The sequence below is a fragment of the Chiloscyllium plagiosum genome, chromosome 2, assembly GCF_004010195.1.
Source record: "Chiloscyllium plagiosum isolate BGI_BamShark_2017 chromosome 2, ASM401019v2, whole genome shotgun sequence".
Classification (NCBI taxonomy): domain Eukaryota; kingdom Metazoa; phylum Chordata; class Chondrichthyes; order Orectolobiformes; family Hemiscylliidae; genus Chiloscyllium; species Chiloscyllium plagiosum.
In genome coordinates this window covers 80,777,841-80,792,069 of record NC_057711.1, presented here as the reverse complement: position 1 = coordinate 80,792,069, position 14,229 = coordinate 80,777,841, and the positions used below count along the sequence as shown (strand labels likewise).

Genomic DNA, 14,229 nt, shown 5'->3' with positions numbered 1-14,229 from the left:
GGGGAACGATGCTATAAAGGTGCTTACCTTGCAGATTCACCTGTTCACCCCATCTTTAAGTTGCCAGGTTTCCCGAGGTCTGGGAGACCTGCTATCTATGGTAGGAAATAGAATAATAATTAAAATGAAGGGAAGCTGCCTGCTTATCACCCCTTATCCAACTTCCATTTGTAGCAGGTTCAGATACCTTAGATTTCAACCGTCTATCTTTGGAAGTTAGGATTCAATTCTCGAAATATTGACTTTTCATCCAGGTCCTGACATTTACTTTGTGCCATGAGTGATTGTTGATGCAGGTCGATCAGAGTTTGGGCCATTACTAAAGTTTCCCTCCAAGCTTTTAAAATGAGGAACATACCATTTTTTTGACGACAACATCTCAGGCTCCTGTTTTAACATAGGATCATTATCACAAAAGGAGGCCAATCAACCCTTCAAACCCATGCTCATTTTCTGGACCTCACCAATCAGACACATTACACAATTCAATCCCACAGCTCTGTGAGTTCACATCCCTCAATTGCTTCTTCAATTTCCTTCCAAAATCATTTACCATCTCTGCTTTCACTACCTTCCTATCCAGCAAGTTCCAGATTATTACATTGAATACTGCGATAAAATTTCCTCTCAATCTCTTGCCAAGGAGGACAGCCCAACTACCCCACCCACAGTTGTAGCTAAGTTCCCTCGGCTCTGGAGCTATTTTTGTAAATTTCCTCTGCAACCTCTTAAGGACCTTCCTAAATTGTAATGACCAGGACTTGATGCAATACTCCAACTGTGGCCTAATCAGAGCTCGATAAACTTTCAGCAAGACTTCTGTTTATCTCTTACTAATTGTGAGGCCCATGTACTTTGCTAACTGCTCTCCAATGTGTCCTATTACCTTCAAGGATCTATGCTCACGAGTCACCAAGTCCCCATGTCTTTGTTTACTCTTTAGAACTGTGCTATTTAATCAATATTACCTTTCACTATTCTTTCCGTTAAAATGTACTGCCTGAAGCTTCACTGATTAATTTCTATCATTTATCTACCGATTCTACTAAATTAGGTATCAAACGTTGCAGTCAATTGAAATCATCCTTAATGTTAGTCACATCTCCTCTTTGACAAATTTTGAAATTTTGGTTTGTATTCCAAAGTTGTATTAATTCATATCTTATCAAAGAAAGCAGTTATCCAAGTATTGAAACTTGCAGAATACCACTGTCTACCATCCACCTATCTGAACAACAGCTACTCACCATAGCATGCTGTTTCGATCTTACAGCCAACTTTTTATCAAAGCCCTCTGATGGTATTATTCCATGAGTCTGAATTTTGTTAACCTGCCTTTTATCTGCAAAGTTGTTAATTTGTGAATGCAAGAATGACAAGAATATGTTCTATCTGTATGTGTAGGACCCATCATCACCACGAGGCAGTCCTGCACACTCGCCTCGTGAAAATGGCTTGGATAAATCTCGCTTACTCAAGAAGGATGCTTCCAGTAGCCCAGCTTCCACGGCATCTTCTGGCAGCTCCTCATCTCTCAAATCCAAAGAGCTAGGCCATGTGAGTATCAGGTGGAAGCATTTTCAATTAAATTTTGCCAGAAATTATAGAAATCAAATTTGGTTATTACCTTAAAATGCTTTAGAGCAGAAACTACATGATTAGATTAGATTACTTACAGTGTGGAAACAGGCCCTTCGGCCCAACAAGTCCACACTGACCCGCTGAAGCGCAACCCACCCATTCCTGTACATTTACCCCTTTACCTAACACTACGGGCAGTTTAGCATGGCCAATTCACCTGACGTGCACATCTTTGGACTGTGGGAGGAAACCGGAGCACCCGGAGGAAACCCACGCAGACATGGGGAGAATGTGCAAACTCCACACAGTCAGTTGCTTGAGTCGGGAATTGAACCAGGGTCTCTGGCGCTGTGAAGCAGCAGTGCTAACCACTGTGCCACCGTGCCACCCACGACTTCTGTATAACAAGATTAGATGCATCCATAATTGTGGCTATGCAATAAGTTTGCACATGTTTTATTTAGAATAGGGAGTAAAGCATTATGTAAATGCTGTCTTGATATTTGGCTCAGGAAATATTTGATCTAAGTCCTATAAAGATTTAAGAACGAGTCTTGCAGAAGACTATTAAAACTATGCATGCTAAATTGTGTGCATATAGAGTCATAGAGATGTACAGCACGGAAACAGACCCTTTGTTCCAACTCGTCCATGCCAACCAGATATCCTAACCTAATCTAGTCCCATTTGCCAGCACTTGGCCCATATCCCTCTAAACCCTTCCTATTCATTTACCCATCCAGATGCCTTTTATGGTGGCATATAATAAGATAACATTGTGCTGATGACACCTCCTGCTCTTGAACAGTTAACAAATAGATAATTTACAGGTGAAATTTACATGGTTAACATTTTTGAAAAACAGCATACTGGTGAGAGAAAAAACTTGCAGACAGAGACATAATATTATCTACATGTAGTGATTGGAGTCCTTAAAGTCCTTTAAAGTGATTTAACATCTCATTCCTTGCTGCTTTGTGTCTCCAAGCTAGACATACAGATAATCAGTTTTTTTGGGGTCTCTATTGTCTACCTTATAACTTATAATGTGTTTAATGTGTTACAGAGCAGACATTAGAGCAACAAAACAACCAATTTTGATATGTACAGTTTACCAGCACAAAGCAGCACAGAGTGAGGTGTTAGGTCTTTTTGATGGGTTTTCAGGGGTTAATTTGCTATGTGTTTTGAGTAAGCTAACCTATCAAGTTAATTAATCCCTGATAAGTGATTGATTATTGGACCATTATTATCATAACACAGCATCAAATTCAGATATAACTCCACATGCTGATGTTGCCTCTTAATTAGTTTAGGTTAGGTTTGGGTTTTTAAGTGTTTATTAGTGTCTGTTACCTGAGTTGCCAGTGCAAAATTGATCTTTTATGCTCTTGACAGTGTGCATTGTAGATGTTGCCTCTTAATTAGTTTAGGTTAGGTTTGGGTTTTTAAGTGGAGAAAGTGAGGTCTGCAGATGCTGGAGATCAAAGTTGAAACTTTATTGCTGGAACAGCACAGCAGGTCAGGCAGCATCCAGGGAACAGGAGATTCGACGTTTCGGGCATAGGCCCTTCTTCAGGAAGGGTTTTTAAGTGTTTATTAGTGTCTGTTACCTGAGTTGCCAGTGCAAAATTGATCTTTTATGCTCTTGACAGTGTGCATTGTAAAGTATGATTTACACACTGTATATAAATGCAGGATTTTATGATGTATAAGCTTGACTGAAAGAAGGCAACTGTGATCTGAATCATTATGGTTTGTGTGGCCTAAAAGTATGTAAGTGCAACATGCAGCAATGCAATAATTACTACTTTATTTTGCAACCGGAAGTTTTACCCAAGTAATGTCATTTTATATATTTCAAAAGAAGCTAACCTTAAGTTTCCATTTGCAATTTAATCTGAAATCTCAAAGTAGCTGGAAAGTATTCATTCAGAGATGTACATAGATCAGTCATGTAGTAATAGGCTGAATGTTTACAGTGGAATTTTCCCATGCCCAGAGTGATGTGAGCATTGGTGAGAAATGTGGGGACATAGGCAAGAATGAAACAATCTGATTCTTGCCATCAAAAAAACAAATTTCCAAGTTTTTCTTTGAGGTTTCCATGGTGAGATTAGAATCTTGCAGATAAATGGTAACTACCTCATTTTCATGTATATGCATCTCATTAATAACAAACTGTGCCACGTATGTACAGCTTGCAGCTCTCTCCTCCTTTCCTGAGTAGTTAGACAGTGATAATTCTGAATTGAAAGTCAAAAGTTAGCTGGCAGATGCAGCACTCTGCTTCTTATCTTGGCCTTCATTTTAAAATCACCTTCCTAACATGTCTATGAATGCTCCATAGACAGTATCCTCATCTACCTAAGTCAACAGTGACAAACCACCAGTCTCACCACATTATCATGGCCGATTTTCAGTCAACTTAGAAGTAATTTAAGATTTTCGTTTTGGAGCTCAGGGAACCTTTGACATGCATGCTTGTGGTGAATTGCTTTGTGAACAAGGATACATAACCATCTCCTGCAACTACATGTGATTCATCTTAGAGCTCATAGCTATATTTTGTAGCATTAATTCACTTTGCACTTAATTGGAACTACCAGCTTTAGTAAATTTTTTTGCATTCACTTTTGAGACATGGGCATTGCTGTCTGGGCTTGCATTTATTGTCTGTCTCACCTTGCACTTGAGAAGGTAGTTGTGAGTTGCCTTTCAAACCACAGCAGTTCACCTGCTGCTAGAGACAAGTTCCATTCCATTCAATCCAATGACATTGAAGGAACAGTGGTATTTTCCAAGTCAGACTGGTGAATAGCTTGGAGGGGAACTTGCTCATGGTGGTGTTCCCATATATTTGCTTCCCTTGTGTTTTTTTTAGTTGGAAGATTGTCAATTTGAAAGGCGCTGCTTAAGGATCTTTGGTGAATTTCTGCAGTGCATCTTGTAGTGCACACTGCTGCTACTGAACGTCAATGGTGGAGGGTGTGGACATTGTGAATGTGGTGCCAATCAAACAGGCTTCTTGGTCCTAGATGGTTCCAAGTTTCTTAAGTCTAGAAGGAGCTGCATCCAGGCAAGTGGGAATATTCCATTACACTCCTGACTTGTGCATTGTACTTAGTGGAGGAGACCGAATGCAATGTATCCAGATTTGCTGATGATACAAAAAGTGATTGGAGGACATGTTTTGGTGAGGTTGTAAAGAATTTGCAAGAGGATATAGATAGGTTGAACAAATAGGCAAAGCCTGACAAATGAAATTTGAAATTTAATGTAAGAAAATGTGAGGTTATGCACTTTGGTAGGCAGAATCAAATGGCAGTATGTTTTTTAATTGGAGAGACAATCCAAGAAGGTACAGCACAAAGGAATTTGGGTCTTTGTGCATGAAATGTAATGAGATAGCGTGCAAGTAATTTAGAAGTATAATAGAATTTTGCCCCTTATTGCGAAGGGGTTGGAGATTAAAAACAGAAAATCCTTGTGACAACTTTTCTAACACCACAGCAGGCTGTTCCTGAGGCTGCACCTGGAGTGCTGTGTATAGTTTTGGTTACCATATTTAAGAGAGGATATACTAGCATTGGAGGAAATTCAAAACAGATTTGTGAGACTGGTTCCTAGGATGAAAGGTCTGACTTATCAATACTGGCTAAACAATTTGAGCCTTTAGCCTTGTGAGGTTAGATGACTGAAAGGTGATCGTATTGAAGCATAAGACTCTGAGGGTACTTCACAGGGGAAAAAAAAGTCTCTAAAATAGTCATGCCAAATTGGAAGACAAATTAGGGCATGTGTAGTCACATTGGGGGCAAAGTGGTATTTTCGGGTTTCATGGTGGAGGTTGCAAGGACATAGGAACATAAGAAACAGGAGCAGGCATAGGCCATTTGGCTCCTCAAACCTGCCCTATAATTCACCCAGATCAATCCTGATTCCCCCAGGTCTCAACTCCTCTTTCAGGCCAGCTCCTTAAAGTCCTTAACAACATGATACTTTGAAAACCGATCTACCGCTTTCTGAAATACTTTCAGTGATCTAGTGTTTACACTAGTGGGGAATCTTGAACTATGAGATGCAGTTACAAAATAAGAGAGCACTCATTTAAAATTAAGATGTGAAAGAAAAATAGAAGCTAGTGAAAGTCTGGAATTCTGTACCCCAGATAGTGTGGACACTAGATCACTGAAAGTATTTCAAGAAGCGGTAGATCGGTTTTCAAAATATCATGTTGTTAAGGACTTTAAGGAGCTAGCCTGAAAGAGGAATTGAGACCTGGGGGAATCAGGATTGATCTGATCAGAATTACAGGGCAGGTTTGAGGAGCCAAATGGCCTATGTCTGCTCCTGTTTCTTATGTTCCTATGTTCTTGTAACCTCCACCATGAAACCCAAAAATACCACCTTGCCCCCAATGTGACTATACATGCCCTAATTTGTCTTCCAATTTGGCATGACTATTTTAGAGACTTTTTTTATTCCTGACAGGCTACTGTGATTGCATACAAACATGTTTGTTGAATCAAATTTATCTTAAAAAATGGTGTTGATTCATTTGCCCTTTCCTCTCAGTTCATGGGGTCACTATTGCCTCCTCCAACACCTTTTTTCTAGGCATTGTTCTTTCCCTTCACCAACCCCCTTGAGAGATCAAAACCAGTTAGCCACTTTGGCTCTTATCTGGTGCTGTTATGGGAAAGTGACAATCCAAGCCGGGGTTTCTGATTGCTCAGTACAGAGATCGTGAATTTCCACTCTCAAAAAGTCTTGTTCTCTTCCTAGAACACAAGGCCATAAGACAAATGAACAGACAAAGGCGATTCAGACCATGAAGTTTGCTCTGCCATTCAATGAGATCTTAATTCCTCTTAGTGATGTATGCCTATCTCAGCCTCTGTAGTCCTCTGCAATAAAGAAATTCCCAAATACACTTCTGTCTGAAAGAATAATTTCCTCCTCATCTCTAACTTAAATGGGCATTCTCTTACTCTCCCTTATTCTGGGAGATTAGGAATCTGGTCTCAGACTCTTCCACAAGGAGAAATAACCTTTCAGCATCCACCCTGTCAAGTCACCTAAGAAGCTCATACATTTCAGTAACATCACTTCTCATTCTTCTAAATATGAATGAGTACAGGCCCAACCTACTTAACATCTCCTCACAAGACAGTCCCTCATAGCTGATATCAGCCTGGTGAATATTCTCTGGACTGTCTCTAATGTCAGTATACCTTTCCTTAGATAAGGGGCTTGAAACTGTTCACAGTATTCCCAGCTGTGGTCTGACCATTGCCTTTCGTGTTGGCAAGATTTCCCAATTTTCATACGTACTTTCCTTTGAAATAAATGTCAACATTTCATTTGCTCTCCCTATTACCTGCTGAACTTGTGTGCTAGCATTTTGTGATTTATGCATGAAGGCTCTCAAATTCTTCAGTTCTGTAGTAACTCCTTTTAAATAATAAACCATTCTTTTACCTGCCAAAGTGCATCCCTTTATATTTTTGAACATTAGTTTCGTCTGCCAAATTCTTGCCCACTCATTCAGCCTTTCTATATCACTCTGCAGACTCTGTACTATCTTTACCTCATGCCTTCCCACCTATTTTTGTGTTCTCTGCGAATTTGACAGAACTTCGCCACAAGGACCAGTGTTGGGTCTAATCTTTTTCGTTATTTATATAAATGATTTGAATGTGAGCATAAGAGGTATAGTTAGTAAGTTTGCAGGTGACACCAAAATTGGAGGTGTAGCGGACAGAGAAAAAAGTTACCGCAGAGTACAGCAGATCAGATGAGTTAATGGGCTGAGGAGAGGCAGATGGAGTTTAATTTAGATCAATGCAAGGTTCTCCATTTTGGGAAAACAAATCTTAGCAGGAGTTATGCACATAAGTCCTAGGGAGTGTTGCTGACCAAAGAGACCTTGGAACCAGGTTCGTAGCTTCTTGAAGTAGGGTCGCAAGTAGGTAGGATAGTGAAGAAGGCATTTGGTACGTTTTCCTTTATAGGTCAGAGTATTGAGTACATGAGTTGGGAAGTTATGTTGCGGCGGTACAGGACATTGGTTAGGCCACCTTTGGAATATTGCGTGCAATTCTGGCCTCCTTCCTATTGGTAGTGTTCAGAAAAGATTTACAAGGATGTTGCAAGAGTTGGAGGATTTGATCTATAGGGAGAAGTTGAACAGGCTGGGGCTGTTTTCCCTGGAGCATCTGAGATTGAGTGGTGACCTTATAGAGATTTATAAAATCCTGAGGGGCATGAGGGATAGGATAAATAGACAAAGTCTTTTCCCTGGGAGGGCTGAGTCCAGACCTAGAAGGCATAGGTTTAGTGAGAGGGGAAAGATAGAAAAGGGACCTAAGGGGCAACCTTTTCACGCAGAGGGTGATACATGCATGGAATGGGCTGCCAGAGGAAGTGGTGGAGGCTAGTACAATTACAATATTTAAAAGGCATCTGGATGGGTCTATGAATAGGAAGGGTTTGGAGGGATCTGGGCCAGGTGCTGGCAGGTGGAACTAGATTGGGTTGGGATATCAGGTTGGTATGGATGAGTTAGACCGAAAGGTCTGTTTCCGTACTGTACATCTCTATGACTCGATTACTCTACATTGACTTTCCTCATCCAAGTCATTTATATATTGTTAATAGCTGTTGTTTCAGCACTGATTCCTGTGACACTCCACTCGTTACGGATTGCCACCCTTTATCCGAACTCTCTGTCTTCTATTTGTAGCTAATCGTCTATCCTTGTCAACATACTACCTCCAAAACCCAACATCTTTTTAAGTAGCCTAGCATGTGGTATCAAATGTCTTCTGGAAATCAAATATTTTGCATCCATTGCTTCATCTTTATCTACCTTACTTGTTACCTCCTCAAAGAACTCTAATCATTTTGTCGGACTTGATTTCCCCTTTATGAATCGTGCTGATTGAGCTTGATCATTTTATGTTTTCAAAACGCTCCGCTATTATATCTCTTACAATAGATTCTTAATGTTTTCCCAATAACCGATGTTAAACTAATTGGCCTTACATTTATCTGTTTTTTTTTGTCTCCTACCTTTTTAAATAAGGGTATTACATTGGTAGTAGTTTTAGGTAAAACTAGAAATCATTAATTGTGTCCAGTTCACCCTTTTGAAAAAAGATCTTTGCAGCATTTCTAAGCTCCGAGCTTTCCTGACTTGTATCCACTCTAGTCAAGGAATGTTGAGGGCAATAGCTATCCTGCTCAACTTTTCAAAGAAAAACTTTGTTCTTTTTTACGAAGCATGCGGCCAATGTATGTTTTGAAATTGAATTAATATTATAATCATTGGAATAACTTTTACACTTTGAAACCTGACTTTGCAGCATGAAAAGACCGGCACCCCAGTGATGAAATCCAGTACCCCAACTCCGCGAGGTGATGTGCCAACTCCGGGCACAAGTGCATCTTCAGGACCACGTCCGGGCCTCTGCAAACCTCCAGGATTGGACTCATTACGTAAATCGTCTATAATCTATCTTTCTTTGTGTACAAATGGTGAAGCATTTGATAAATGTTCCTTTTTTCATTTTTAGAGTAGTCTTGTTCATATTCAAAGTCTAATTAAAGAAGGGAATGCTGTGGAGCAGCATGTCACATTAATTTAAATTGCCAACACTTTGAGCCAATTCAGCAGATCTATATTTTGAAAGTGTTTCTGTATTTATGATTAGTTGTAAACTGTCCTGCAAGAATAAAAATTTTAGCAATGTAAGGTGTAGGTTTATCTTTGAATCTTAACCATAATCCACATTGGGCAAATTTTTTTAAAAAAGTAACCCTTTTTCACAATTACTTTATAGCCTCAGCATTAAGGCCGCCCTTGGCAGTACCAGGACCTTATCCTTCACCTTTTGGGATAGTGCCTCATTCCGGTATCAATGGAGATCTGAACAGCCCAGGAGGATATCCAGGCTTGCACAATATCTCACCTCAGATGAGTGCTGCAGCAGCAGCAGCAGTTGTTGCTTATGCGCGACCCCCTATGGTAAGTCATGGATCACACACAATCACAAAGTTAGTTGACTTCATTAAGTAAATGAAAAGGTAGCAATAGTAGAAGATTGACTGCAGATCTGTAGGTTGTCTTCTTGCTATATAAGATGTTTATCAGATCCCTTTGAAAACTACAGTTTGGATTAAATAAATTATTTCATTTTTAAGGTGGTTTTGTGTGACATGAACTTTAATTATGAGGAAATGTTGAGGATATTAGCAATCATTTCTTTTACAAAATGAACACACACTTAAAACTCACTAAATGAGATTTTAAATTTAATGGCATCATTAACAAGAAAAAGCAATTTGGAAGACAAAAACGTTGCTAAACCAATGAAAGATATTAAATAAGAATAACCCAAAGACGTGGAGCTAAGGTTTATTTTAAGAAGAGCTAAGTTGGCAGAAGGCTAATGCTTGGAGACTTTGGGAAGAGACCAAGATGGATCATCCATTCAGCAATTATGGCTGAGGATTTCTGTAAACACTTCCGCCTTGTTTTTTTTCCAATGAAGTGCCAGGCTGCCCATCATTTAGGATGGGAATTTTCCTGACTCTTTCTGCTCCAGCATGTTGTTTAATTCTCTCCTATTTCAAATCTAACTTTAGACATACCTACGTTACATAGATCACAGCAGTTCACGAATCACGTAGAAACCATAGAAGCGCAGAACACTTACAACACAGAGAACACGTTTAGCCCATTGTGTCTGCACTGGCTGAATAAACTGGAAGCCCATTTTAATCCCACTTAACAACACTTGTTCCCTAGCCTTACAGGTTTCAGCACTTCAAGTGCAGATTCAGATTCCTTTTAAATGAATTGAGTGTTTCTTCCTCAACTAACAAACTGGATAGCGATTTCCAGACACCTCTGGGTAAAAAAAATCTTTCCTCATGTCCACTCTCATCCTTTTGCCAAACACTTAAATCTGTGTCCCCTGGTAAGTTATGTCTCCACTGGGTAATAAGTTTCCATCGCCTTCTCAAAGCCAGTTGGATTAGGGCAAAAACGATGTATACATCCCGTGAATGAAATGAATTAAGGAATGCATGCATGAATGAATAAATAAACAAATAAATTATGACTGGATATGGGAGGAAAAGTTTGAATTAATCTATTGCTTGTGGTTTCACTGTTTAACATGCATTGAGGCTTCTGTTGTAGCTTTACCAGATTGGTATTTCTTTTCTCTAGGTATGTGTGGTGCTGCTTTGGCAAACTATTCTACATTTCTTGTTGATTTCTAGCTTAATGGTAATGGCAAAGTGAGAGATTTGCCAGACAGAGACTGTAGATTGTCACCAATTTATTTTGTCTGTGATTGGGCCACCCCAACTCATGGGTGTTCAGTTTTATTTTGCTATATCTGTTCTGAATCTTTGCCACTTAACACCATGTTAGTATCCCAGAAAATGACAGGAGTTCATGGTATGAAGGCATGATTTTGTTTCTAAAGGGCTATGTTGAGGACCAGACCAAATCCCCTTAATTCCCATCTGGAGGGAAGGTCTTGTGAGAGACTTGGGTGTGTTCTCATTGGAAAGAAGAAGGCTAAGAGGGGATTTGATAGAGACATACAAGATGATCAGAAGATTAGATAGGATAGACAGTGGAAGTCTTTTTCCTAGGATGATGACATCAGCTTGTATGAGGGGGCATAGCTACAAATTGAGGGGTGATAGATTTATGGCAGATGTCAGAGGCAAGTTATTTTACTCAGAGAGTGATAAGGGCGTGGAGTGCCCTGCCTGCCAATGTAGTTAAGTCAGCCATATCAGGGGCATTTAAACAATCCTTGAATAAGCACATGGATGATGATGGGATAGTGTAGGAGGGGTGGGCTTAGGTTAGTTCACAGATCGGCGCAACATAGAGAGCCAAAGGGCCTGTTCTGTGCTGTATTGTTCTGTGTTCTAAAAATCTAACAAGGAGGTTCCCAGATCCTAATTTTATATCTAATTTAAGACAAATGTAAAGTGCTGTATTCCAGATGTGATTCGATTCTTACAGCACAGTTAAATACAAATAAACAAAGTAGAATTGGCCTACCTTTATTGAAATAATTAATAAAATAATATCTTATTTAACTGCTAATCATTAACTGTTCCAATATAGCAGCATCACATAAACGCACCATTGGCAAAAGCTAATTCAGCAAAGCAGATTTTCTCAGGTGCCATCTCCTGTACAGTCCAGGACAAAGGAACACCAAAAGAAAAATAATCCAGCAAAAGAGAGAGAACTCAAGCTTTTTACTACAATGGAGAGAACACTGTATCAGCTCTAAAAGCCCCAACTCGAAGCAAAACTTAAACTAACCCTGGCTCTGTGACAGCCTGACTCTATCCACCCATGTCTCTTTTGTCTAATTTTAAAGAAAGACTCGGGGAGCTCAAAGCTGTTTATCCACTGCTTTTGACACAGACATTTTTTCACCACTGTGGCAATACATCTCTGCAAGAGAAATAACACAGAATAAACCTCTTTTAAAGGGACAGTACTCTTGCAAATATGTTGTGATCATTCCTACCAATACTGTCAAGAAAAAAGCCTGAGTGACCGGTAATTTGGTGGGAATTAAATCAAATAGCTTTTTCTTCTGTTGGTTCTCTGTACAGACCCTATCCAGCAGCCACAGCAGTCAAAACCTGGCCAGCTCAGTCAACAACAGAGCTACTGTGTCACTTTTAAGTGGAGAGCATCAATAGTCCCAAGTGCATTCTGCTTCTTGCTACACTTAATGTTTCTTAACTGGTGTGGTGTTTGATTTACAAGCTGCCATACAGTGTCGGTGACAATAAGCAAGAGTTTCCTGTCTATATGTAAACTTTCCAGGGAAGACATAGAATGTAGGGAATTAGATGATGACATCTTGAAAAAGGTCTGTTACAAAGGAGAAAGTGCTGGATGTCTTGAAATGCATAGAAGTGGATAAATCCCCAGGACCTGATCAGGTGTACCCTAGAACTCTGTGGGAAGCTATGGAAGCGATTGCTGGGTCCCTTGCTGAGATATTTGTATCACCAATAGTCACAGGTGAGATGCCAGAAGATTGGAGGTTGGCTAACGTGGTGCCACTATTTAAGAAGGGTGGTAAGGAGGATTCGGGGCACAATAGACCAGTGAGCTAAACACCTTTGATGGTGAGCAAGTTGTTGGTGGGAATCCTGAGGGACAGGATGCACATGTATTTGGAACGGCAAGAACTGATTAAGGATAGTCAACATGGCTTTGTGCTTGGGAAATCATGTCTCACAAACTTGATTGAGTTTTTGAAGAAGTAATATTGAGGATTGATGATGGCAGCGCGGTAGATGTGATCTAAATGGACTTTAGTAAGGCATTCAACAAGGTTCCCCATGGGAGACTGATTAGCAAGGTTAGATCTCATGACATACAAGGAGAACTAGCCATGTGGATACAGAACTGGCTCAAAAGTAGAAGCCAGAGGGTGGTGGTGGAGGGTCATTTTTCAGATTGGAGGCCTGTGACCAGTGGAGTGCCACAAGGATCGGTGCTGGGTCCATTACTTTTCATCATTTATATAAATGATTTGGATGTAAGCATAAGAGGTATAGTTAGTAAGTTTGCAGATGACATCAAAATTGGAGGTATAGTGGACAGCAAAAAAGGTTACCCTGGATGATAACGGGATCTTGATCAGATGGACCGATGGGCTGAAGAGTAGCAGATGGAGTTTAGTTTAGATAAATGTGAGGTGCTGCATTTTGGGAAAGCAAATCTTAGCAGGACTTATACCGTTAATGGTATGGTCCTAGGGAGTGTTGCTGATCAAAAGACCTTGGAGTACAGGTTCATAGCTCTCTGACAATAGAGTTGCAGGTAGATAGGATTATGAAGAAGGTGTTTGGTATGCTTTCATTTATTGGTCAAAGTATTGAGTACAGGAGTTGGGAAGTCATGTTGCGGCTGTACAGGACATTGGTTCGGCCACTTTTGGAATATTTTGCATCTAATTCTAGTCTCCTTCCTATCTGAAAGATGTTGTGAAACTTGAAAGGGTTCAGAAAAGATTTACAAGGATTTGAGCTATAGGGAGTGGTTGAATATGCTAGGGCTGTTTTCCTTGGAGCATCGGAGGCTGAGGTGTGACCTTATGGAGGTTTATAAAATCATGAGGGGCATGGATAGGGTAATTATTCAAGGTGTTTTCCCTGGGGTGGGGGAGTCCAGAACTAGAGAGCATAGTCTTAGGGTGACAGGGGAAAGATATAAAAGAGATCGAAGGGGCAACTTCTTCACGCAGAGGGTGGTGTGTGTATGGAATGGGCTGGTAGTGGTAGGGGCTAGTACAATTGCAATATTTAAAAGGCATCTGGATGGGTATATGAATAGGAAGATTTGGAGGGATATGAGCCAGGTGCTGGCAGGTGGGACTAGATTGGGTTGGGATATCTGGTCAGCATGGATGAGTTGGACCGAAGGGTCTGTTTCTATGCTGTATATCTCTATGACTCTTAATGCTTTGAGACTTCTTGGGTTTTTGAGCTCCTAAGGTCACATCTTCTTAGCTGATTATCCTTGAAACATAATCTCTGATGGGACTATTCTACCAGTGGACCAGAATAGATCCAGGTATG

At 40.2% G+C, this 14,229-nt stretch overlaps 1 protein-coding gene across 6 annotated transcripts in view; it reads left to right on the top strand.

Annotated features, from left to right (window-relative positions):
• Positions 1-14,229, top strand: part of LOC122561196 (transducin-like enhancer protein 1) — a 116,763-nt gene that overhangs the window by 85,511 nt on the left and 17,023 nt on the right. For 5 of the 6 annotated variants that reach the window (XM_043712788.1, XM_043712813.1, XM_043712770.1 and 2 more), the window contains 3 exons: positions 1,405-1,557; positions 8,952-9,084; positions 9,429-9,613. In XM_043712788.1, coding sequence (XP_043568723.1) covers positions 1,405-1,557; positions 8,952-9,084; positions 9,429-9,613 — 471 coding nt within the window. The remainder of the gene's footprint in view (positions 1-1,404; positions 1,558-8,951; positions 9,085-9,428; positions 9,614-14,229) is intronic. The other variant, XM_043712780.1, reaches the window with a different exon arrangement.